This window comes from Manihot esculenta, chromosome 12, assembly GCF_001659605.2.
Source record: "Manihot esculenta cultivar AM560-2 chromosome 12, M.esculenta_v8, whole genome shotgun sequence".
Lineage (NCBI taxonomy): Eukaryota > Viridiplantae > Streptophyta > Magnoliopsida > Malpighiales > Euphorbiaceae > Manihot > Manihot esculenta.
In genome coordinates, this window is record NC_035172.2 from 32664568 (window position 1) to 32691391 (window position 26824).

At 34.1% G+C, this 26824-nt stretch overlaps 2 protein-coding genes across 7 annotated transcripts; both read right to left on the reverse strand.

Annotated features, from left to right (window-relative positions):
• Positions 1–2432: 2432 nt before the first annotated feature.
• On the reverse strand, positions 2433–8857 carry LOC110628516 (glycine-rich domain-containing protein 1). Of its 6 annotated transcripts, XM_043948822.1 has the most exons (11): positions 8699–8856; positions 7630–8598; positions 7351–7513; positions 6747–6864; positions 6394–6651; positions 5605–6060; positions 4714–5225; positions 4035–4233; positions 3543–3698; positions 3029–3440; positions 2433–2953 (listed from the first exon to the last, which is right to left on the reverse strand). In XM_043948822.1, the coding sequence occupies exons 3-11, from the start codon at positions 7506–7508 to the stop codon at positions 2715–2717; spliced, it is 2508 nt and encodes an 835-aa protein (XP_043804757.1). In that variant the 5' UTR covers positions 7509–7513; positions 7630–8598; positions 8699–8856; the 3' UTR covers positions 2433–2714. The 6 variants fall into 6 exon arrangements, with proteins under 6 accessions (XP_043804757.1, XP_021630907.2, XP_043804756.1 ...); XM_021775215.2 differs by having other exon boundaries at positions 2433–3440; positions 7630–7707; XM_043948821.1 differs by having other exon boundaries at positions 2433–3440; positions 7630–8534.
• A 13864-nt stretch (positions 8858–22721) lies between these two features.
• LOC110628763 (uncharacterized protein At4g37920) lies at positions 22722–26258 on the reverse strand. Its single transcript, XM_021775564.2, has 6 exons — positions 25991–26258; positions 25628–25905; positions 25087–25252; positions 24388–24632; positions 23506–23693; positions 22722–23409 (listed from the first exon to the last, which is right to left on the reverse strand). Exons 1-6 carry the CDS (start codon positions 26190–26192, stop codon positions 23199–23201), a joined length of 1290 nt encoding a protein of 429 aa, XP_021631256.1. The 5' UTR covers positions 26193–26258; the 3' UTR covers positions 22722–23198.
• Between the last annotated feature and the right edge of the window lie 566 nt (positions 26259–26824).

Consider the following 26824-nt stretch of genomic DNA (forward strand, 5'->3'; position numbering starts at 1 on the left):
TTTCTTTTTAAATTTCCTCATAGTGATGGCAATTTCGTAATTATATCTTGAGTTAATTTTGAGATTAATAAAATTCATCTATTCTTTCTGATTTAAGAGAAATTAATTTCTTTCTATTATCCTCTCCAATATTTTCATTATTTAACCACTTAAAAATAAAATATCATATTTGATGACTGATTTCATCATTCCGGTTTGAGATCTGACTCATTATCAAAACCCTTTACTTGAAAGCCCTAAAACCTCCCAAATAAATTAGATCCAGCCCGCTCGACTTTAAAATCGGACCTCCCTAAAATCTCTCAATCGGGCCGGTCCAGTCCTTTTAGCCCTAAGATCAGACCTCCCCTGGACCTCAGTCCTAATTTCACCAACCAGTCCAGTCCGGAGGAGAAAAGGTAGTCAGCCCATTCACCTAGTAGGTCTATCCGCATGCGTGCGTCCGTATCCGTATGGTAAAGATAGGTGGTCCAATGACAGTGATACCGTTACACGTCACTGGTAGACAAAAAACAAAAAGAATAAAAGGGGAGAAGCGTTATTCTCTAGGACTAAGTTTACAAATCTCTTATAAAATCCTATTTTCTGAATTTCAGATTATCAATATTTAATTATATAATAAAGTTAATATATTAAAAATTAATGATAAAAATATTAAAATATTAATTTTTTTATATAAAAATATGAGTTAAATAATTTAACTATGAATGCATATGAATAAATATGAAAAGTCTCAAATTTACTCTTTTAATTTTTAATTTAAAAATAAAAATAATTTAACCATGAATATATATGGATAAATCTAAAAAGTCTTAGGTTTACTCGCCTAACCTTTAATTCACAAAAAAAAAAAAAAATTTAGCCATCAATGAAACGAGATAACAGATGATTTGTTCTTTTTATATGTATACGCATGCATGACCCATTGAATTTTTCTTTAAAAGAAAAATAATGGACCAATAAAATTGAAAAAGTTTATTTAAGAGTGAATAATTGGCTCACTTAAAAAGAAATAAGTAATGGATTTATTTATTTATTATATTCAAAATTAGAATTTATAATTATTAAAATATATTTTTATAAAATATATAAAATTTTAATTAAATAATTTTAAAATAAAAATTAATTAATTATTTTCTAAAAATTTAGATATTTTATAATAATTCTCTTAACACATAATTAATTTAATCGATTTAATTTGATTACATTTTCAAAGTGTGAAACCACATATTCTTTGATTGCATCTTCAAAGTGTGAAACCGCATATTCTTTGTGACATTGCATTGGTGTGAAAACCAACAACTAGCTTTTGTTGAGGAATATGTCTAACTTGAAAGCTATATAGAATCTTGGCTCCTAATAATTAATTAATTTTTTTAATAAAATAATTCATGCTAATAGAATAAATAATAATAATAATAGTTATATATTATTGATTTATATGTTAAATTTTTCATTTTTGAAAGACTGGATAAAAGGTGGGTCTTGAACACAAGATTTCAAATCATGCTATAATGGAGGTTTAATTTAGAAAAAATTACTATTTAATTTTGAAAAATTTATTAATTAATTTTAATTTTTAAAATATATTAAAATGTTTTTAAGATTTAAAAAAAAAATTAATAATTAGTTTATCCATTAATTTTAATATAATTCATTTTTATTAGTGTGTGCAAAACTCACAATCTAATCTTTTTTACACTAAATAATTTAGTAAGGGCTAAATTTTGAATTTTATTAAATTTTAAGGATTATATTGTAAATTATTATTATTATTATTATTATTATTATTATTATTATTATTATTATTATTATTACCTTTTAACATTTAAAATTCATATAGGGCAGATCAGAATACATTATACTAAGGGAGAAAAAAAGTTTGAATTCAAGATATCAAGACAAGCGGGATACTCTTAATCTCAAAACTACCTTATTATTATGATAGCCAAAGCTGGAGGAGAAGAAGAAGAAGAATTAGGAAGTGGAGTTGTTAGGGATGACGCAGCAAACAAAGGATTATGTGCCCTTGGTGGGGGTGGGGCAACTGCTGATGATGATGACATGCACATCCACCTAATCCTTTTTCTCTTGCAATTAAAATGAGGCACCTAATTCACTACAGTATGTGCACTACACAATATTATAGTTACTTTCCTTTTCTTGAAAAAAAAAAATTATGGACATTACTTGTGCTTTCGAATTTTTTTTTTTATTATGTTATTTTTAAAAAATATTAAAAATTTATTAATTAATCCTGAAGGGAGAGATTCATTTTCTGAAATGTTAAAGAATACTTAGAAGCGTCTCTTTTCTAAATCTCTTGGTGTAGACTCCTTCCTTTAATTTCTGCCTTCCTCCATCAACACTTAGCGAGATCAAGTAGAATTGAAATTTATTTAGCATTCAAAATATTCCCAAACCCATCAAAATAAGGCAATAGGATATCATTTTTCTTTCATCCTTTCGGCAACCAAATGAAAATAACTAATTACATATCGAAACCCATAAACCATAAAACCAAACATCTAAATAAGACATTTCGTTATGTACATATCACACCTTGATGACAAATCCATTCGAATATAGAAAGAAGAAATATGCCAATGCCAAGTTTAACATCCAAGCAGAGACACCATGAGAACCTTGTTCATCTTCCAGTGAACCTCATTAAAGCATGCTTTATTCCTTGCAGGCATTATGATTCATAGAGATCATGCGGCTATTGCTTCACTTATATAGGTGGGTGATTCTCTGGGTGAAGAATCAATGTGGGAGTGACCAACATTGGTTTCATGTGATGTTCTATTCTCCACCATATCTCCAACTCCAAACCCATCACCATCGCCCTTGATCATGTTTCCACATCCACCACAGCCACCACTCTTCACCATGCTTCCACATCCACCACAGCCACCACTCTTCACCATGCTTCCACATCCACCACAGCCGCCACTCTTTACCATGCTTCCACATCCACCACAGCCGCCACTCTTCACCATGCTTCCACATCCACCACAACCACCACCACCGCAGCCTCCACAACCACCTCCACAGCCTCCACTCTTTATCATGTTCCCACATCCACCACCACAGCCGCCTCCACAGCCTCCACCTTTTACCATGTTCCCGCATCCACCACCACAGCCGCCACCACAGCCTCCACTTTTTACCATGTTCCCGCATCCACCACCACAGCCGCCACCACAGCCTCCACACTTTGATGCCTCCACATCCAACACCAGTTTACGTTCTATAGAAGTAGACTGCTTGATTTGTTTGGCTTCCACATGGAACCCATTAACCTTTTCCACATTACCATCCAACTCCTCCAAATTTTCACCATTAACCATGAAGCCTCCATACCCTTTATTGTTAAAAATATCAGCAAGTATAAAAGCTGAAATGATTGCAGGCAACACCAACCACTCTTCTTTCACCTGTTAATTCATTTTAAAATTAAGAGCAATGCATAGAGAAGGGGCCAAAAAGATTCTCTAACTAGAACTCTGGACAAATCTAACGAGAAGACAACCTTGTACCTTGACAGCGGCAGACTTCAAGTCGAACAATGCTACTGCTTTGCCATAAGGATACTCTGCAGAAAATTCAACTGCAGTAAAAAAATCTCGTTCATTTCTTTGCTTCTCACAGTGTTTGCGCTCAAAATCCAGTTTTCTGCCATGAAAGATTTTTACCTGTACCAAGAAGTTAAGTGCAATGAATGCTCTGTGCAACTTGGATTGAAATGATAAAAGATTCTATAGCCAAAGAAAATTCAAAATTAATGCACAAACAAAATCCGTGTAGATTTGAGTAGATAACTATGCAATGTAATATGCAAATCTCAAGGTTCTGGGTCAATTTGACTAACATAATTGGAGATTTTCATGATATAAAGTAACAAAAGCATGATTTGTCACCAATGGACAAAATTAACTATAATTGAAAAGGTAAGTTATTGATAAAAATACATTCACAATGCACAAAAAACAACTCTAAAAGAAAACAGGTGATGGGCAAAAGACAATTACCATCCTACTGCCAATGAGCTCACAGAAATGACCATCTTCATCAGATTTTCTTTTAAAACTAAGGCACCACTGAGAATCAATTAAAGACCAATGGGTCCTCATAAACTCTGCGAGATCACGTGTCTCACCAGATTTCATAGCACCTACTACTTGCTTCTTGAGTATGCTCTTGTCTGTTGTCTTTGCATTTGTTGAGTCCCTGGAACATAATCCAAGCCAGTGAATGACACAACTTGGACTTCATAATATAGAGCAACATACATCTATAGAGCTACAATTACATAACAATGAGATGATGCATAATAAGCATACACTGTTACTAAAGGATTCTGAATTCTAATAGGACATCTTGCATATCCAATATGATGAGAGAAAAGAACAACTTCCGTTCATCCAGGAAATGTAAACTAAACACATGTAGTATATACGGAAGTAAAATCATATATTAGCTAGATTGTTATATGATGAATTAAAATATTGATAAACTGCTAGCACCATAGCTATATTCATATAGCATTTGAATGACAGATCTGCCTGATTAGTAATTTAAGGTTCCTTTAGGATTGTGGAACTGAAATATTACATTAATTTTGTGCTGGTATATGCAATATTTCACTCAACATGCAATGGCCTCAAAGACAGTTGAGCAATTAGCATAAGATGAAGGCACAAGGGATACCTCATTTGCAGGCTGATGATCTCACTATCATTTTCATCAGTGATGTGAGTCCAGATTTTAGCATGCTGAACCCTTAAAGGTAGTGACTGTGAGGGAACCATGCGCAGCAAATATGGTGCTTGGATGGGAACAGTACATGAGACAGCAATTCGCAGGCAGATTGGCTTTGAACTCAAATTGCCAGAACTTGGCTGCAATTCTACCCATTTTTCGACAGCAAGCTTAGAAACTGGGTTCAGAAAGTCTTGTAAAGATAATGAAGCAGTACCTATTGTCTTAAATGCCTCCTTTACGAGAAAATCAGAAGGTGAATGTGAAATAAGTTCAAAGATCAGCTTTCCCTTAGGTTCACACTGTAAAGAAACAACCTGTTTTTCTTTAGATTCTGACAGAATAGTTAGTTTTTGCTTATCATTGAAGAATACATCTGGCTGCTCTTTACTGAATCTGACAAAGTGGCATCCCTTGTGTCCCTCTGGTAAGTTTTTAACACCCACAAACTCCAAAAGGACCTGAACTAGTAGTAAAAACAAACAGGAAAAATATTAGAGAAATGAGAATTGTTTTAATCATGTTGACTAGTTAGCATAATATCAATTGGTATTGATAAAGTCACTAGATGGGAATTAAATCCTTTGGTTCAACAATGATCGACACCTAAACTACTTTTAATTGATTGATATTTCAGCCAAAGAAAAGCAGACACTTCTATGTCATTAGCTCTGAAAAAACACTCTGCAAGCATAGTATAGCAATCTAATGACACATATTGCAAACTAGGTTTAAGCACAGACGCAAAGGATTAACATCAGTGCCTCTTTCTTTAAGCTTTATCTTAAGTAGGCAAGATGGAACTTGAAATCGACAAATGATAAAGAAGGTGGAAACTACCTCAACAATCTTCACCTCTGGAAGTTGAATCATCTTTTGACATTCATTTGATGCTAACATATCTTTTCTCAAGAGATTTGGCAGGAGTGGAATCTTTGTGACAGGAGATGGCATCCCGCCTCTATACATTGCACCTGCCTTCCAATACCTTGTGCCAAATGTCTCTTCCCACTGCTTAGTAGTTCCAGAAAATCCAGTGTCCAACTTCTTTCCTTTAGTCCTGTCTGAATCCATGTCATCATGCTCCAATATCTTGCCAACTGCTCTACTCAAATCTTTACAATAAGAAATTGGATGCAACTGGTGAGTGTGCCAAATAAGATCAATGTCATAAGTTGGAACACAAAAGCGTTTTATCGACCGTTCCATATTTCTCTTAATTAGATACAGAAACCCTTTATATCTGGCTGCAGCTTCTTCAAGAAAAACATTGTTGTTGATATGGGGTCTGCATACCTGTCACAAATGGAGAAAAAAAAAATATTAACAATAAGGATTTCCAGACATTTCTAACAAACAAGGTAATCTAATATACATCAATCGTGGAAATATATAGCCATGATGCAAGGAATCCAAACTTTCTACTAAAACTATATTGATGCTGTTTTCCATATTTCAATAGCTTCGTGACCATCTTCAGCGGTTTTGTCTATACATGATGAATATTAAATATGCAAGGATCTCAATTTAACTATTCCAGCCATATAAATTTACCTAAACTAACAAAATGGATGATATTTGATTTATCAAAAATCCAAAGTTAATTAGAATAAGAAGACAACAACATACCTGATAATAGAAAGGACTCTGTCTTTTCACTGCTGAAACCAAATCATATTTGGTGTATTTCTCTACTGGGAAAAACTTCCAATTGGGGCCTGTGGACAAAGCTCTTGTCAAGTCAAAGTCATAAGGTTCATCTGGGTACAACTTATTCCAAATTTCTTGAGATTGCCTGATGCAAATTCCCCCTTCAACAGAAGATGCAACATTAGAATAGTCTAGGATCCTTCCAAAAAGCTCCTCACAGTCATTTTTGTATCTTACCTGAATGCAAAGCCAAGAAACAGAAATTAACCACCGAACATGAAAATCAAAATTTATGAATCTGTATATAAATATATTTCATTCCAGAAGCCTACTGGATTGAGCCTGTGACAATGCCAAACCCATTCACAATCAAGAGGTACAACCAGTGGCCCTTCAAAAACTGGTGACTCTGAGTGTTTGGCAAGCAATGGAAGCCAACAAACATTGTATCTGAAAATAAAAGCACATATAAAAATCAGAACTCTGCAAACAAAGAACTTCCATTTTAAATACAATACAAAAGACAAGCAACAGAATAGCAGACCAAAGAAACCAAATTTTGAAGCCTTGACTAAACAGTAAGAAACATTCATATCCAAATGCATGTCAGAAAAGAAGCAAAAAAAAAGCACCAAAATTTATAGGTGGACAACTATTTGAAATTTTTAGGCCACTTTTCAAATATCAAGTTACATCCAAAAGAAGAAATACAAAATTTTTAACAGAAAATTCATTGTAATTTTCCACTTAAACAAACAAAAACTCACAAGAGAAAGCATAAATGACAAAAATTGACTATGAAATTTAACCAGAAAACCAAAATATATAACCATATTATTTTGCATTAAATTAGCTAAAAATTGAATATCATAAAAAATTAAACTCATAAAGATGAACCTAAGCAATAACTTCAGGAGTTCGATTCTAGATGCATACCTGTAGATGGCACATTCAAGAGTAGGTCCTTCATAAAGCCAACGATTCTTATCAACAGCTGCAAGGAACTGAAGCTGCTGCTTGGCTGCGGCCAAAAGGTCCACACTTATCGCTATCTTTTGTGCTTCAAGCCACTCTAACTCTTGTTCCATCTCCATCTCTGCTACAAAGCAAAAAAGAAATGGAAAGAAAACAAACAGAACTCAATAGACTTCTCTCCAAAGAGCCAATATATTGATCGATAAAAAATAGCACGTACATCCCACATTCTTTACTTATATAGCGACTTAACGGTTACAAAGCAACAGGAAGCTAAATTGTAGCCGCATCACTAACTCTTCTTTTCATTTAAGCTGCCTACACTACAACGTATCAATTTCTAGATTACTTCAGAATTAAAAATCTCCATTCAGCCATCCCACAGTATGATAAAGCAGTAATTTCATAGTTTTTAGAATATAACACAAGACTTATATCACAATCTTATTACTAAATTAAGCAGCACGGATTTTCTAAAATTTTTTTGAAATCCACGGATTTTCTAAAATTTGAATACCAATACAATTACCGGATAAAATACAGACATGAAATTCTCTAAGATTTTGTGATACCATTGGTAACAGATTAATAGAAAATTTGATTGCTGGAATGGCCTATCAATCGCCTTACTGCACTGAAATTGCAATTCGTAAGGTCTTTGAATATTATCTTTCATTGAAGCTTTGGTTTAGTTTCAATTTGATAAAATAATAACCGGTAAAAGAAATTAGCACTAGTTATCATTTGAGAATAACTTTCTTATTATATATATATATATAACGAAAGTAAACGGATGAATCGGCAATTAAAAATAGGAATAGAAGCCGTGTCTGGTAAAGGCGTTCACTCTGCACATTTAGAAGTTAAGGAGAAATTTTAAACAGTTAAAGACATCAAATGTCACTTCTGCTGAATCCCACCGGTTTGGGATAGGGAAGAGGCTTAGACACTCCTCCCTTGAGCTAGCTTTCCCCCTTGAGCTAGCTTTCGATGTCGGCCACCTATAAATATGTTAGGCTCAGTGTAGTACCTGGGCGCGCTAGGGGTGTGTTGAATCCAATATCGGGGATGGGATAGGGGTAATGTGCCAAGCTAGTTTTTGGTTGAGTTAGGCGCCAAGTTTAATAACTTTTCTCCCGCTTTTTCTGAGAAACCAAACAAAGAAGAGTCTCCTACACGCTCAACTTCATGTATCGAAAACTACAGCAACTACCGAAGCATTAAGCAGCAAATTAAAACAACAATAAAATTACTTCCAATTCCACTGAAATCGAAGATGTCTATGATCGTTAAGATGATTCAACATTACCAGAAGTAGCTTGAAGGAAGTCTTTCCGGTCACTGAAGAGAGCTAGGAGATCGCCAGGAAAGGTTTCGGCCCGGCGAGATTGGCAATTCTAGGTGTAACCAAGCTGCTGACTACCTAGAGTGTGATGACAGTCTTCGCAAGTTATGGATTACTCTGCACCAAGCAACGACGAAGGCAGATATGTATAGTTGGCCTGACTGGATTCAAATGACAAAAGTACCCTTCAAATCTCTAATCTAATTTTTAAATACATAGAAAATAGAAAATAGAAAATAAATAACCATTTTTCAAATAGCTCTTAGATTTTGATTTGAAATATACATTTATTCATTCCATTTCTAAATTAAAGTTTTTTTTTTTATATATTTTCTTTATGAAATTTTGACAAATTGGAATATTTATTTATAATATAATAATTTAGAGATTAAAATACAATTTTTTTTTAAAAAAAAAATCAAAGCATAATAAAATATTCTTTACTTGTAACATCAAACTCCAAACTACAAATATAAAACAATACATTATCAAATTAAAATTATAAAAAAAATTAGAGCTTTATATCTAAAAATTAAAATAATGTCAAATTCAAATCCTAATAAAATTTAAAAAAATTAACAAAAAAAAAACCTTTAGATGATTTACCATTTTTATTATTATTTGATCAATTTATAAATACCAAATTAATATCCTCATATAAAGATGATTTGTACAAAAGTGTAATTTCAAACCGTCCTTGAACATGATGACCTTCCATTTTATTTTATAGTCCTTTTCTTTAGGTGAGAAGTACATAGATACGAGACAAAGAAGTTCTAGCTAAGATGATTGTACTAATCCTGAAACAGGTAGAAATGGATCAAATTTGTTATTGATTTGAATTGGTCTGAACCGAAAACAAAATCAAAATTGATCAGATTGATTTTAAGTAGAAAAATTTATTTAAAAAATCTCAAAATTTTCAAATTATTTATTTAAAAAAATTATAAATTAAATTAAATTAAAATAAATTTAAAATTACAATCAAAATACGAAATTATATTATTGAGAAATTTATTAGTCAATTTTTTAATTTTAAAAATATATTAAAATATACATATAATTTTAAAAGTTTACTATTATTATTTTATTAATTTTAATTATTAAATATTATAAAAAATTTTAAAAAATTTTTAATTTAGTGAAATTAATTAATATATAGTTTTATAAAATTAAAAATTAATAAATAAAATTTCTACATAATATAAATTAAATAATAAAATATTTAATAATTAAAAATTATGAAATGATTAATTAATAATTTTTTAAAAATTTTAAAAAAATTTTAATATTTTTTAAAATTAAAAAAAATAAGTATCGAGTTTTTATATACTATAAAATTAAATAGGAAATTCCTCAAAAATTTATATCACATTGTTGAAGTGAAAAAAAAAAAAGAAAAGAGATTAATAAAAAAATAGAAAAAATTACTATTTAATTTTATATTATGAGTAAACTTGATATTTTGATTTTAAAAAATATGTTAAAATATTTTTAATATTTTAAAAATTATATTAATTAATTTTTCTGTTAACTTTATTTATTAAATATTTAAAAAAAATAAAATATTATAAAATTAAAGAATTAATTAATAATTTTTTAAATTATAAAAATTAAATAATAAAATACTTAACAAATAAAATTAATAAAATAATTAATTAATAAATTTTTTAAAATATATAAAAAATTAATATATTTTTTAAATTAAAATTTTTTTTTCGAAAATTTAAAATATTAACTAATAAATTTTGTAATAATATAAAAGTTAAATAATAAATTTTTGTAACAGCTATTATTGATGTTCAAATCGTTTGGAAAACTGAAAATGTTGAATTCCAACCTGAAGAGAGTGTACTAAAAAGATAAGAATGGACAAAAGACGCTTCTTGCATCACAAATGATGGTACTACTTTTCTTTGGAAATTACTTGTACGAAACATACATATAAAAGAGGTCGGTTAGTACAAGGAAAGATCTACAGTACAAACAAAAACAATAATTCCAGCAATAAGAAAAAACTTGCGTATAATTTATGTCGTACAATTATAAGATGAATATATTTTTTAAATTTATATTAATATTTGAAAATTGTAATGGTTTTACATTATCACCCTTTCTCGTCATATAATATTATAGACTATTATAATAAGCAGCGTATGCAGTGGTGAGCATTCGGTCGGTTTGATTTCGAATCGAATAAACCGAAATTTGAAATTTTAGTGTTTATAAAAATCGAATCAAATTGATTTTAATCAGAAACCGAATCGAATCGAATCGGTTTGATTCAGTTCGATTCGATTCGGTTTGATCGGTTTCAATTTTTAATAATTTTTTTATTTTTTACACTTTATTTTTAATATTTTAAAATTTAATTAAAATATTTTAATTTTAATATAATTTAATTTCTATATATTATTGAAAAAATATATTATTATCATTAATCGGTTCGGTTCAATTTTTTCGATTTTTTTCTGATAAAAACCGAACCGAACCGAAATAACTGAAATTTCTGAAATTAAAAACAGAACCGAACCGAAATATATAAAAAATCGAATCAAATTTTCAAATCGATTCAGTTCGATCGATTTTTTCGATTTGAACCGATTAATCTTCACACCTAGCCTACCCCAAATAAGTTGGGCTGCATGAAGTTTTTGAGTAATGGTTTCCAAACAAGAAATAACCGATTGGAATATTATGTTTTAGAAAATAAAAAAAAATAAATTACTTTTTCATTAATTATATAAAAAAATTAATAGATATACGATATTACTTTTTTTAAACTTCTCAATTCAATTTTAATCCAGTTATCACCGGATTAAATTTATAATTAAAAAATTCAATAGATTTAATAATTATATTTTGACTCTATTAAATTAAAAAATAATTTCAATAATATTAAAAAATAATATATTTTTAAATTTAATAAAATCAAAATATCAAGGTCAAAATGTTTATATTTAAAAACTGAGAAATGTAAATTGTTAATTTTAATATAATTAAAAGATGAAAAAGTAACATATCTTTAGAAGAACTTTTATAATTTTCCATACAATTAATGAAAAATTAATGTATGCCCCCAATTTGATAGAATTAAAATATAAAAATCAAATTATTAAATTTAAAAAATAAAAGCATGGCACTCCGAGGCTTAGCCTGGTGGAAAGTGCATCCTGATGGACCTGAGAGGTCTAAGGTTCGACTCCCCCAACCTCCTGTTTCAAAAAAAAATAAAAATAAAAATAAAAGCATGCATACATATTAATATTTATATAATTCAAAAAAAACATATACCTAAAAAGTATGTCATCTCTTCTCTCAAGGTCTAATTGGAATGATCATTAAAATTTAAAATTATTTTTTTAAATTTTTTTTGCCAGAATCAATAATCCTGCGCACTCTCATTTAGAACATGCGTCTAGATTTAAAGCACTTTTGAAGATTTTGTTAAAATTTTCTTTTTTTTTTTCAAAAAAAAAAAAGACCATGTTTGCTAATGGAATTTTGAATCGTACTCCTTGTGCGCTTGAAGAGAACCTTTATTCTTTAGTTTATAGTTATCTCCATCCAAATTATTCGCCAATTATTCTTTGAACTTTTCTTTATTTTATCGGTTGGTTGGATCTTTTATACAGAGCAGTTGCTTCTCTCGGTGATTCTGAAATCCTATTGTTAAGTTTCTTACTTAGAAAACTTAATAAATTTGTCTATCTTCAAAACCAAACTTTTCGCTGATTATTCTTTAGACTTTCCTTTGTTTTATCTGTTGGTTGGATCTTTTATATAGAGCAGCTGCTTCCCTCAATGATTCTGAAAACCTATTGTTACGTTTCTTACTTTGAAAACTGAATAAATTTATCTATCTTCAAAATTACGTGCGGCACCTAGACCAATCTCTATGACTAAGCCAGCATTTCCTCAAGAGATTGCAGTTCAACAAGCAAATGTTGAATCCAGAGTGCATAGTTCTCTTGAAAGCTATGGTCAATTAAACAAGCAATAAGAGAATGAAGAAATTTAATTGCAAAAGAATTGAAAATGGGAAGCTGAACTTGTATTGATTCAAAGAAAATTTACAAGTGGAGAAAACAGAGGGCTCTAGGTATAGTGTATTTCTCTCAAGCTTCTGTTACTTACATGTAAGAACACACATACATTCTTTGTTGGAGGTAGTATGGTATTTATACACTTCCCCACCTCTATAATACTTGGTTGAAAATAATTGAGAAAAGAAAATAAAGTTAAGAAAATTCTCCAGCCAAACAGGTGGTGGGAAAGATGGACGAATCAGATGGTTGCATCTGGTCCAATTGCCTTGAAACAACTGGGTTGCCGCCTTTGAGAATGGTTGTTCCGGAAGTCTCTGGAAAATTAGTCCATCAGCTCTATCAAAGTACTGCACTGTGTTGGGGATGAGGCACGCGCACCTTTCCCTGTGTTTCGGGTTGCTTGGCAATTGGTGAGGTCACATGCATCTAGGCTCCCAGCCCTGCTGGCTACTCGGGGTGTTTTGCCTGCCTTGCTGAGGTCTCGCGCCCTCAAGCATTTCTGTTGCCCCAGCCAGCTTTGCAGATCAAGCCTTCCTAAGGTAATCAGCCCTACCAAGTACCCGAGTTCCCTCTTGGCAGGCCTACGGGATATCTGAGCTGCCTCTTGCCAGGCTTGCTGAACATCTGACTATTGACTGCTTTTGCCCAGCCGGTCTTTCCACCCATCAGCCCCTCTAGGCAGGCCATCCATTCTGCCAATCAGCCTATCAACAGGCCTACTGGCCAATTTGAATTCAGTAATCCTCGTCCGACTTTAGCAACTCAGTTCGCTAAGGCTCAAAAGCCTTTATCTAGCCTACAACGATCCTTGATAGTGGAAAATTGGGCCAGTTTACTAGTTGGACTAGCGGGAGCTCCTTAGGTGTGTAACATTCTCCTTCAGTTAATGTGGCGATGCTCTCGTCACCCCTTGCTAATAAGCGAGTAACTCGTCTCATTTTCTCACAAATTGAGCTCATGCTCCCAAGTAGCTTCGGCATTAGATAGGCCTTTCCAACGCACCAAGTACTTTTTATAACTTGGATGGTTTCCTCTCCTTAGCACCATGCGATGCAATACTATTTCCTTCACCTAGTTAGCATAGCTCCTGCCAACGACAAACGGCAACTGGTACTCATTGAGACATCCCTCTACTCGGTTCATCCTCATCCTTGTGAAATGGCTTCAACATACTCATATGAAATAGAGGATGAGCTTCAATATGTCTTGGTAGCTTCATCCGATATGCCCCCTTTCCAATTCATTTCTCAATTGGGAAGGGGCCTTCATATATTCGAAGAAGACCCTTATGAACCTTCCCATAGTTCCTCTGTAAATGTGGAAGAAGTTTGACCATAACTAAGTCACCCTCCTTAAAATCCACATGCCTTCTTGATACGTCAGCCCATTCCTTCATTTTCTTTGAAGCTTTGCTAAGGTATTCTTTAGCAATCTCTGTCTTTTCTTGCCAACCCTTAGCAAACTTATAAGCACCTGGACTCCTTCATAGCTTATGGCAACCGTGTAAGGAGTAAGAGGTTGTCTTCCCGTGGTAATCTCGAATGGGATAGCTCCAGTTGCCTCACTTTTCTATAAGTTGTAGGAGAATTGTGCCACATCCAAGAGCTAAACCCAGTCCTTCTGATTAGCACTGACAAAATGTCTAAGATACATTTCAAGAAGAACATTTACTTTTTCTATCTGCCCATCTGTTTGTGGATGGAATGAAGTAGAAAAATTTAATTCCGTGCCAAGCAACCTGAACAGCTCGGTCCAGAATTTTCGTGTAAACCGTATATCACTGTCACTTACAATAGACCGAGGTATACCCTAATACTTGACACCAAACTTGAAAAAAAACCTGGCAGCATCTTTTACATTAAACTTGTTCGGGACATGAACTTGCTAAATCTGTCCACAATCACCATGATGTTGCCACACCCATCCACTTTTGGAAGTCCAACGATGAATTCCATAGAAATAGACTCTCACAACTTCTCCGGAATAAGTAAGGTTCTAGTAGTCCAGTTTGTCTCCTCTACTCACTTTTATGCTATTGACACACCTAGCAGGTCTTTACATAGGCCTCCACATCATCCTTTAGCTAAGGCCAAGAGTAGGCACACTCCACAAGTGCCTTGGTGCGATTCATGCCTGGGTGACCAGCACATAGAGAATTATGACATTCCCTTATAATATCTCTGCACAAGTTTCCCCAATCCGGAACATACAAACATCCAGAATATGTCTTTAACAGCTCCCCATCTACGATATACTTATGCACTCTGCCAAGTCATGCCCAGTCCAGCAGCTTCTGCGACTGTTTATCACATTTCATTCCTTCCCTTATCCGCTCCTCCGGCGGTAATGTCGGCACACTTGTCGCAGCTAGCTCGACTTTTCTCAACAAGGCTTCAGCCACAAGGTTGGCACGGCCCGATTTATACTCCATAGTAAAATCAAATTCTTCCAAAAAAGCCTGCCACCGAGCCTACTTTGGAGTCAATTTCTTTTGGGTCAGAAAATAACTCGTTGCAACATTGTCCATCCTCACCACAAACTTAGACCCTAAAAGATAATGTCTCCAAGTCCTTAAGCAATGCACCACAATGATCATTTCTTTCTCTTGTACGGTGTAGCGCCTCTCGGTGTCATTGAGTTTTCTACTCTCATAAACAAAAGGTGGCCTTCTTACATCCGCACACCATCGATGGCAAAATCGGAGGCATTAGTCTGAACTTCGAATGGCTTGGAAAAATCGGGCAGAGCAAGCATCTGCTCTTTAGTAATAGCTTGCTTCAAAGCTTTAAAGGCTTTTTGACATTTCTCATCCCAATCTCATTTGTTATTCTTTTTCAACAAATCAGTCAATGGGGCGACAATTGAAGAATAGCCTTTGATGAATCTCCGATAATAGTTGCCCAGGCCCAGAAAAGATCGCATCTCCGTCACTTTCTTTTGAGGCTCCCACTCATTAATGGCTCTGATCTTGCTCTTGTCCATCTTCACCTTGTCCTCTCCCACAATGTGACCGAGGAAGGGTACCTCTCTTTGCGCAAAGAGGCATTTATTTTTCTTCACATAAAGCTCATTCTCCTTCAAAACTTTAAAAACCTGCTTCAAGTGTTCAACATGCTCTTGCAAAGTATTGCTATATATAACAATATCATCTAAGTAAACTACCATAAATTTATTAAGAAAATGGTAGAGCACTTTGTTCATAAGAGTACAGAATGTAGCAGGTGCATTTGTGAGCCCAAACGACATCACAAGAAACTCGTAAGAGCCATATCTCATCACACATGTTGTCTTGTGCTCATCTCTCTCGGCTATACGAACCTGCCAATACCCTGATCTCAAGTCTAGTTTGGTAAACCAGCGTGCACCACCAAGTCTATTAAAGAGATTAGCAGACAATGGGATTGGATACTTGTTCTTCACAGTGGTTTTGTTCAATGCCCGATAATCCACGCACATCCTTAATGAGCCATTCTTCTTCTTTTGAAATAGAACAGGAGCTCCATATGGTGACTTCGATGGCTGAATGAAACCAGCATCCAAGAGCTCATTAAGCTGCCTCCTTAAATCCTCTAACTCTGGAGGTGCAAGTCTGTAAGGCACACCCGAAGGTGGTTTGGCATCAGACTCTAATTCAATATCACGATCCACCTCTCTCCTGGGTAGTAGCTTCTTAGGCAATTTGGGCGACATCAGCTCTTTGAACTCCTCCAAGACTTCCAGCACTTCCGTAGGAATGACGTTAAGCTTCACTTCGGCATCTTCCTCCTTTAAGGAGACAAGATAGGTTGGCTCTCTCCTCCTGACTCCCTTACCCAATTACATGGCCGAAAGTGACTGCCATGACCAGATTTCCCTCGTGCTAGAGGAATGGTGCAAATGTTCCCATCCTCCATAATACACATTGAATTGACGAATGGAATGGGAATTGCCTTCACCTTATCTATGAATTCCATCCCTAAAACACAAGGATAATCATCCACAATCACAATAGTAAAGTCAAGAGTTCCTAGCCACTCACCTATCTTCACCTTGACATCTTTTGCCACACCATGGATCATATTAGGCTTGGAGTTAACATCCTTCTTCTCCTTGGATGGGTCTTGCTTGCTCACAGCTACCAGCTAGAGTGACCCCATGCTCGCCTCTTCTCCCTTCTTGTTGCCCCCTTCTTTGTCCTCCACCATCGTAGAGAGCTTGTTCTTTATAGGGCACTCTTTGGCACGATGAGGACCTTCACAGATGAAGCACTTCACAGATGAAGCACTTAATGGGCGGTTGGGCTACATTCTTGTTGGAGGAATACTCAGGCTTCTTAAACTTAAAAGTATTCTCCTTCTTCTTGCCACTCTTGGGATTGTCACTTGGCTTATGGCTTGCTTTAGCAGCTCTCTTGCCCTTATGAGACTTAGCCTTGCCTTGGTCAGGCTGCTTTCTAAACTCTACAAGGGACTCAGCAATTGACATCGCTGTAGCCAAGTCTTAAGCTCCCCTTCTTTAAACTTTCAGCCTTACCCAATGTTGCAATCCATCTAAAAATGCAAATAAAGCTTCATCATCATGGTAATCAGGAATCTTAAGAATTACCTCGAAGAACTCTTTAACATAGTCCCGAACACTCTCCCTTTGTGTCAGCCTTCTCAGCTTAGCTCTTGCTTTCAGGGCTGCATTTTCAGGGTAGAATTGCTTCTTCGACTCCTTCTTAAAGTCACTCCAAGTAGCAATTGTGCAAAGATCCTTTTCCATGTCAACATAACGCCTCCTTCACCATACCATGGTTCTTCTGGTAATGTTGAATCATCTTAACGATCATAGACATATTCGATTTCAGTGGAATTGGAAGTAATTTTATTGTTGTTTTAATTTATTGCTTAATGCTTCGGTAGTTGCTGTAGTTTTCGATACATGAAGTTGAGCGAGTAGGAGACTCTTCTTTGTTTGGTTTCTCAGAAAAAGCGGGAGAAAAGTTGTTAAACTTGGCGCCTAACTCAACCAAAAACTAGCTTGGCACATTACCCCTATCCCATCCCCGATATTGGATTTGCCAAATATAAGGATGCATTATCAACCTTAGTACCTTTATCCACTATCCCCATGGCTCTAAAGTATTGTTCCAAACCTCATAAGAAATTGTCAGTTTCTTTAGCGTTCCTTGAGCCTTTAAAAAAGGAAGGCTTTAGTACTTCCATACTCTATGAAGTGGGCAACGTCCCCACAGATGTGGATGGACTAGAGGTGCTCCCTTATGCAACTGCCTTTTTCAACAAGGGAAGCTCATCAGCAACTTCCCTAACTCTTCCCAATACTCGGTCAAGCTCTTCCCGCAAGAATAAGTTTTGGTCCTTCAATGTGGCTACTTCCTCCCCTAAATTGTGGCGTGTTGTCTCGTTGTCACTAGCCAGCCTTTTGATGGCACCATTCAAAGCAGTTTGCGTCTCATCTCAAAACTCATCGGTAGTCGACGTGAGCTCCTCCAAGTGCAAATCAATTTCCTTGAACTTCTCCTCACCATCCACGAGCTTCAGCTCCACTTTGGCTAGCCTAGTTTCCACAATTCCCATCTGTTGGGAATCTTATGAGCGTAATATCATATTGGTGCAATGAAAAATAAAATAATTTTAAGTCATAAGAACAAACAAGAGTCGATGCATGCAACAATGTCATTAAAAGTGCAAGAGTTACCTTTGCTGAATTATTTACAAGACTAGACCAAAACGAAATGAATCAAAATCATCATTTTGATCTCCTTTCCAGCAGCAAAACGTGACCAAGGAACTACCCAATAATGACTTCTCTCTAATTTCACACACTGAAATTCTCGGCCAAAGGAAGTGTGCTAGCACCTTGAATGTTTATCTCTTCCTTTCGGGTTTTGTGAATTTGGCTTAGGTAGAGGATTGGAGATTTGATCTCATTCAATCCTTGAAGTGTTTAGTGTCAAAAACTTAAGAGCAAGTAGGAGAAAAATCTTTTCTTTTTCTCTAAGAGGTTCGGCCAAAGAGAGGAGGTAAAAGAAGCTTACTATTCTTTCTCATTTTTTCTCATTTATATATAGCTATATCTTCAGAGTCCTATTAGGGTTTTATTTTTCTCTATTTTAGACACTCTAATTCGACCAGGGGAGTGGAAAATCTGGAGAGAAAGTTTTTATTTAATTTGAATTCAAATCCAATTAGATATTAGCATTTAATTCAAAATAAACTTCCTTAAAACAAGTTCTAATCCTATTAGGACTCTATCTCTTTTTTAACTAATTAATTAAACATTTTAATTAATTAATTATATCAAACCTTAAGCCACATTAAGTGGACCTAGGAATGTTTATCAAAATTCACATGAGCCCATTGATAATATTTTAAACAAAACACTTATTAATGGCTCGATAAGAAAAGACCAAAATACCCTTTGTCCAAATTTTTTCGTGTGCAATCTTGTAGAACTATTCAATGTTGGCATTATGATTTTTAAGGTCCATAAATTATAATTGGTCTCTAGCAAGACATTATAATTACCCAAATTAAATAGTTATAAATTTGCTTAGAAAATCACCCTACTAGTGAACTGGTACAATCCTTTACCATAAGGTATCATGATTTGCATAAGGTATGGAATAAGTCATTCATATTCATTGCTAAATCATTTTTCTTGACCTATTAGTGATACTGAATCAATTAAATTAATGATAACTCTTATCATACAACTTGGGTATGGCCATACTCTTCTCAGTTTCACTAGTCAAATGGCTGATGATATTTTCTCTTTCTTCGAGAGAGGCAATCTCTTCACTTCTCTTATGTTTCTTAGCATAAATCGTGGTATACCCAATCATACCGGTACTTACTAACCCATTTACGGGTGTATTAGGTATAAGTCAAAGCATACGAGGACTCATCTAGGCATCCATAGAGATTTTCAGTCTAAGGACTTCTAGTATAAATATCCCTAGAGAGATACTTATGACTTTCAACCATGTAGTATTCTCATAAGTGGATCGTTTCTAAATACAACGTTCTTAACTTATATTTATATTCTCTGATTGATATCTAATATTTTATGACCTGTAAAATATGATAATCTCACAGAGACCATACTAGTTTGAGTTCAATGTCACTCCAATAATAATGATTGACTAGGGAAGTTTAAAATGTTGTTCTTTAAAGTTTCAAAGTTTTACTACCAAGTGCCTCACACTTGATAACTTGAATAGACCCAACATTCAAGGATATTTTATCAATTTAATATGCACTATAATAATAAAAAAATAAAACAAATGCCTCATCTTTATTTATTATAGATAAAATGTCTTTACAGTGTACATGGAATTAGGGCTTACACTAACACCATCTCGCTAGAAATACGAGAGGGTTCAGGAGACTTACTTTTGGATCCCTTTTTTTGTCCAGTAGGTTGGATCACCACAGGGGATTGTTCTTCGCCACTAGCTTGGCCACCATGGACAACTTGCTCAACTAGTTCTGCATGCTCACTTCCTTCGGCCTCTGATATCACTTGTCACGTTCCTTGCTATAAGACTTAATAAATTTGTCTATCTTTAAGGCTACGTGCGACACTTAGACTAATCTCTATGGCTAAGTCAGTCTTTTCTCAAGAGACAACAATTCAACAAGTAGAGGTTGAACCCAGAGTGCACAGCTCTCTTGGAAGCTATGGCCAATTGAAAATGGGAAGCTAAACTTGTATTGATTTAGAGAAAATTTACAAGTGGAGAAAACAAGGGCTCTCGGTACAGTGTACTTTTCTTAAGCTTCTACTAGTTATATGCAAGAACACACACACACATGCATGAGGTAGTGTGGCATTTACACACTTTCCCACCTCCATAAACACTTGGCTGAAAATAATTGAAAAAAAAATAAAAATAAAAAAATTCTCCAGCTAAACAAATGGTGGGATAGATGGACTAATCAGATACTTGCATCTGGTCCAATTGCCTTGGAACAACTGGGTTGCCGCTTTTGAGAATGGTGGTTTCGGAAGTCTCTGAAAAATTGGCCCATCAGCGCTTCCAAAGGACTGCACAAGTCTGCACTGTGTTGGGGACAAGGCCTACGCGCCTCTCCCCGTGTTTTAGGTTTCTGGGCACTTGGCGAGGTCATAGGCATCAAGGCTCCGAGCCCTGCCAGGCCTACTGGCTACTCAGGGTATTTTGCCTGCCTTGCGAGATCCCACTCTCCTAGGCATTTCTGCTGTCCCAGCTAACTTCGCATATCAGGCCTTTCTTGCGGCAACCAGCCCTGTCAAATATCCAAGTTCCCTCTTGGCAGGCCTATAAGACATCTGAGCTGCCTCTTGCCAGGCCTGTTGAGCATCCAACTACTAGCTGCTTTTGCCCAACAGGTCTTCCCACCCATCAACCCTTTTAGTCAGGCCATCCATTCCGCTAATCAGCCCGTCAATAGGTCTACTGGCCAATCCGAGTTCAGCAATTCTCGTTCGACTTTAGCAATTCAGTTTGTCAAGGCTCAAAATCCTTTATCCAGCCTAGAGCAGTCCTTGATAATGAAAAATTGGACCAGTCCACCAATTAGACTTGCGAGAGCTCCTTTGAGTGTGTAACACTATTCTTTTATTGACAGTCAACTAGAGTTTTGTTCACTAGCAATAATGCTTGCTGTTTTTGGTAGCTAGAACTCCACTGTATAGATTGAATGCTGATTAATTATATGGCCTTTAGCTTTTTCTTAGATCCAAGACTTTTCCATGTATTAGATTAAGCCTTTCTTTCTGTTGTAATGAATCCAACTTTCCAAATATTATATGTTCTCACAAATCAAGATGATGCACACAATGAATTTGAAATTTATAAAGCATTGAAATTTTATGCGAGAAAGAATTTTAAGATTGCATCTGCAATCCTATCAAACTCGGCCTAATAAAATTTAAAACTCAAATATTAGAACCACAGATATATATACCATATGTTTGGAATCATGAAAATCATAAATTTTGTAAGGATTAATTTCAATTAATTTTTTTATTATTTCGCTTATTTAAATGGAAAATATTTAATTTTTTAATTGAAAAAATTTATTTAAAAATAATTAAAATTATGCATAATTTTATAATATTATTTTAAAATATATATTTTATTAAATTAATTATTTATATAAATTAAATGAATAATAAATAATCTATATATAAAATTAATTCCGATCTCAACTCGTCATGAATATTAATTTTTAAATTTGAATCGTTTTAAATTTAATTATAACTATCCAAACTTATTCAATTATAACTATCCAAACTTATTATATCAGTGTTTCTATTGAATCTGATGTCTAAAAAAAATATAAGATACTATACACACATTAATTTTCATTTAGAATGAAGTTATTTAAAAGCATTCATGTGCAAATTTTCAAATTCATTCTATTATGAATTGTAAAATGGATTCATATCTAAAATGAAGTAATTTTAAAAAAATTAGTAAATTTATTTTCTGAAAGGAAAAAAAAAACCTATATATATAGATTTATGTTTTTATACATGTATATAATAATTCATATGAAAAATAATGATGTTTATTCTTATATACACCAAATAAATTACATTAACGCTATGGCATTTCAATTAAAATTTTCATGAAACTAGACATAATTTGATTATTTTCTCTGTTAGTACATTGGTAAATTTTTTGTTGTAAATCATTTTAAATAACAATATTCTCGATTTACTGTCAAAAATGGAATAGATATATGAAGGAGTATGTTACAAATTGAAGTTGCCAACATTGTTACAATGCTCCAAGTTTAGAGACAGCAGAAAAAATAATACAATAACAGATAACGAAGCCTTAATCCCAAAGAACTATTAAGGACACTAACTGAAATAACCCTTCAAAACGGAGACCTGTTCTATCTCATTATGCAGTATTGCTTCCAAACAAAATTGATTTAAGAAGGCAAATGCAAACGATACGATGAGCAACCAAAGTTTTCTGAGTTTAATATATATGGTAGAAAGAAAAGAAACCAGAAGTTGATGAATAACATCCAGGTCAAATCAAGTGTACTGCACTTATCAATAATACATGACGCTATCACATCCACTAAGACCATTGACATGCAAATTATTTTGTTTACACAGATGAAATAGCCTCTTAGCCCTCCAATAGTAAGCATCCATCCAAATATTCATAAGCAAACCCCAACACCCAAGAGGAAAGAAGAACAACCTCAGAAAGGTCATGTGATTTCCTACTTGAGAAGTATTTAACCTCCAGAAACTCATTGAAATCTTTTCCCAGTTCCCGTTTCTCCTCAAAAATAGGATGTGAAAAGCCTTTGGCTGTCAGCTTACGGTTCGTAACATGAGGCTTCATCTTACAAAACATTATCTCCATAGCAGGTAAGTGAAAGACAGAGAAAAGGTATTGACAGAAACTGGATAGTACCTCTTCAGTCTTCTGGTTTGGCATCGTCTTCTGTTTGTGTCCGAAAAGTGGTTTTATCTAAGTATTCTTCTTCAATAGTTTCTTTTAGGATGAACAGCCTTTGTATAACAACAGGCTGAGTCATTTGCCTAGCTTCCCTGATATCAGTGTCCTCCTTATTGAGATGATATGCGTCGAGCATGATCTTAATCCACTTGTGCAGTTCCTTTGGAGTTCTGCCCAAACACAAAAAGGTAGCATGACAAAATAAGTTATGCAGCTGTAGAACACCCAAATCTAATCAATTATGAGGAATTAAAAAGCTTGTTTACGTATATAAAGCATATGGGTCCTTGGCATCATGTTCATCTCCTGGGCAAAATGCTGTTGCTAATGATGAGAATCGTACTTCAGGATCTGCAATGTTCAGCAAATGCTTAAGAAGCTTTATCTCTTTAGGGGCTATACTTCTAAGGCTGCTCTTTGTGGCTTTGTATATGCGATACATGATCTCTTTGACCTGAAATTGGATGTCCAAGTTCAATTGTTGATAATTGAAAAACCAGTACTTAAAGCTCATGTAAGACACAACAAGCTAATGCAGTAAAAGTTCAAGCAGTCATATCTGTATGTAGTAGTTAGCTTCTTCACAATAAGTGAAATGTTAGCGGAGAAAACATGGTGGATGCTAATGCTTAAAAGCTCTACATATTCTAGTAATGGTCCAATGATGAAATTTGGTCAGAATTTCATCAGATAAAGGTTAGCACATACTTGGACAATTGAGCTCATTAATATTTACCTCCAATATGTATTAAGTGTACCTTCATCATTTGAATTCTGGAAGCCATTAGGACAACAAAAACGAACTTAATATTGTTTCACTAGATATGTTTTTTACATGCTAGGAATATTTAACTCTTTAATTTGTACAAATTATAAGGCGTCTTTAGTCAGACATTTTCAAGCTTAAAAACTTCTCCACAGATCAAAGCACCATAGTTCAATTCTGCCACAAAAAAAAGTACGGCTTGCTTTACATGATAGATGTAATTGAGCAAAAAAGAAGGAAAATATGCTTTAGAGATAGTTAACAGGCAAATAAGACTATTAGTTAGCCCTCACAACCACCTTACCAGTGCAGTACTGATATACTGATCAGTTCTAAGAAAAACAAAAAAAAAAGATTATTAACAGAAGATTCACATTTATACCTCATTTCTCATATCAGGGGAATCTTTTGCTGCTGCCCAAGCACTGTTTATCAATAGGATCAATGAAGAGTCAAGTTCCTTTGTCTTGGCTAGGCTTTTGATTTTTTCACATGCTACATCCACAGAAGGAGAGTTCAGAATATCATCAAATTTTGCCTGGGCAGCATCTAAAGTCTCCACATTCTCCAGTGTCCTGTCAAATGCACTAACAGCAGACAAGCATCTAGTTGCTAGCCTGGCTATTGCTGTTCAAATCAATAAATATTCACATCAGATGGGTACACAAAGCTATCTTTATAGGCAATAGTTCTATGTAAATTTATCATCAAGCAAAAAGTAAAAAACACAAGATAAGTTTAGCAGGAAAGTTTCTATTATGCAGATGTAATCCTGTTCTGGGTAGAAAATCACTATTCGCTTTGAAAAAAAATATATTTAAAGTAGGTTAAATAACAAGTAAATAAATAGTTCATGACTATTTAACAACAAAAGGATCATTTCCTTCTACACTACTGAAACTTAAATATAAAGACAGAAAATTATCAAAACCCATGTTGGCAATTTGCTTGTAGTTAATAGAATATTCACCAAATGAACATACATTATTCAACAATCATCATCCAAATAGTGTTAGCACAAACCAAACAAATTAGAATTCAAAAGGGTTACAATCTATTCCATCAAGTAATCAGTAATTACCATCACGGTCCTCCAAGGAATCAAAAGTTTCTGCAAGAAGGTTTAGGTAACGGAAGAAGTCCCCTGTAAAGTCCTTGCGTCGTTTTGTGACAATTGCGTTTAAGTCAGTTGGGCTGTCTTGAATTTCCTTAAGAAGATCACAGTGTCTTTCCATCTCTTCGTCAATCTGCAATGCTCATTCCTGAGTACACAGAATCAAAAGAAGCTCTAAACCCAAAAGAGTAACCATATCCAATCAACCCTCTATATGACCATTAGGAAACCAGAATTCCAATAATGTTATGTCATCTAAGGACCTCAGGAAAATCAAAACCACACTCTTTTCAATTCCCCACAACCATGAATTTCCACTTTATGACTTTGTCAATTCTTGGGAACCAAACAACATAAAAGAGGAGGAAAATCAAAATATCATTTTTTCCTTTCTATTCCTAAATTATTCCTTGATAAAACGAAGCATTAACTGCAAATTTAAATCTAACAACCGCAGAAATTCGCAGGGGAAAATGGCAAGAACGAAATTGAGACATTAGTATCGTACCCTCTTCACTTTAGCAGCAAGTGAAGTAAATTTCTGCTTCAAATTTGGATCAGTTTCCATATCAGCTCTCGTTTGGCATCTTTTATAGAATCTTTCCCTGTACTTGTTCCACTCTTCCCTAAACACCAGATACTTTCTCCATTCTTTGACTCTGGGTTTCTCATTCAAGAACACATCAATTATCTTATCGCAAAATTGGGTAACACTGTACCCTTCTGCAACTTCCACCTCTCCTTGTTCTTCCACTTCAACATTTGCAAAGCTACTTGCTTTAGAACCTGGGGAAAAAGAGCAACCATGTAGCATACCATTCTAAAGCAAAGCAAACACTTGTAGGTAGGAAAGAGGTTATATGGTACTTACTGGTTTTAAAGCTGTGGCTTATTGCTCTGGATTTGAGTTTGCTACGAGGGAAAAGAGAGGGAGACGATGCAGAGTGGAATCTGAGGGTTGTTGGAGAAAATTTTTCATTGAATGAGCAGAAAGCAGCGACGGAGGCGGTGAAGAGTGGGGATTGGGCAGTAGAGGGTAAAAGCTCCGATACGAAGAAGCTGCAAGTGCTCATGGTTTTTTGCTTCTGAAAGCGGAACGGAGAGGAAATGTGAAAAATGGCTCAGGTTGCACCCTGTTGAAGGGCGATAGAGGATAAAGCCTCGAAGCTAACGACGTCGTTTCAACTTCCATTGCTATCCTGACCTCCGTAGTTTCGTGTTTTTTTTTTTTTTGTTTTTTAAGCAAAGCCCAATCTTTCATTTTTAATTAATTTTTGCAAAATTCTTTAAAACTTTATCAAGTCCATGACATTCGAACTTATAAAACGTGCATTTGATTATTTGGATAAATTTTCATTATTTTTTTATAAGGTGAATGAATAATTTGAAATTAAAATTTCCATCTTGAAAAAGTCACTCCTAAAAAAAAACACAATTAAATTAAATAAAGTCTGTATATAAAAAATATAAAATATCTAAAAAAGATTTATTAATAAAAATATATAATAAAATATTTAAATATATAAATAAAAATCTACCCTTACAGATTTAATAAGATAATATATCTATAGTATTTCAGATTTTACTCTCTTACTTCATCACCATTCCTACTTTAAAAAAAAAATTGAAAAAAAAAAATAAAAATTTATAATTTAGCGGCACTCTCCTGAACCATCCGAAGAAATGGGTACATAGTAATAAATTG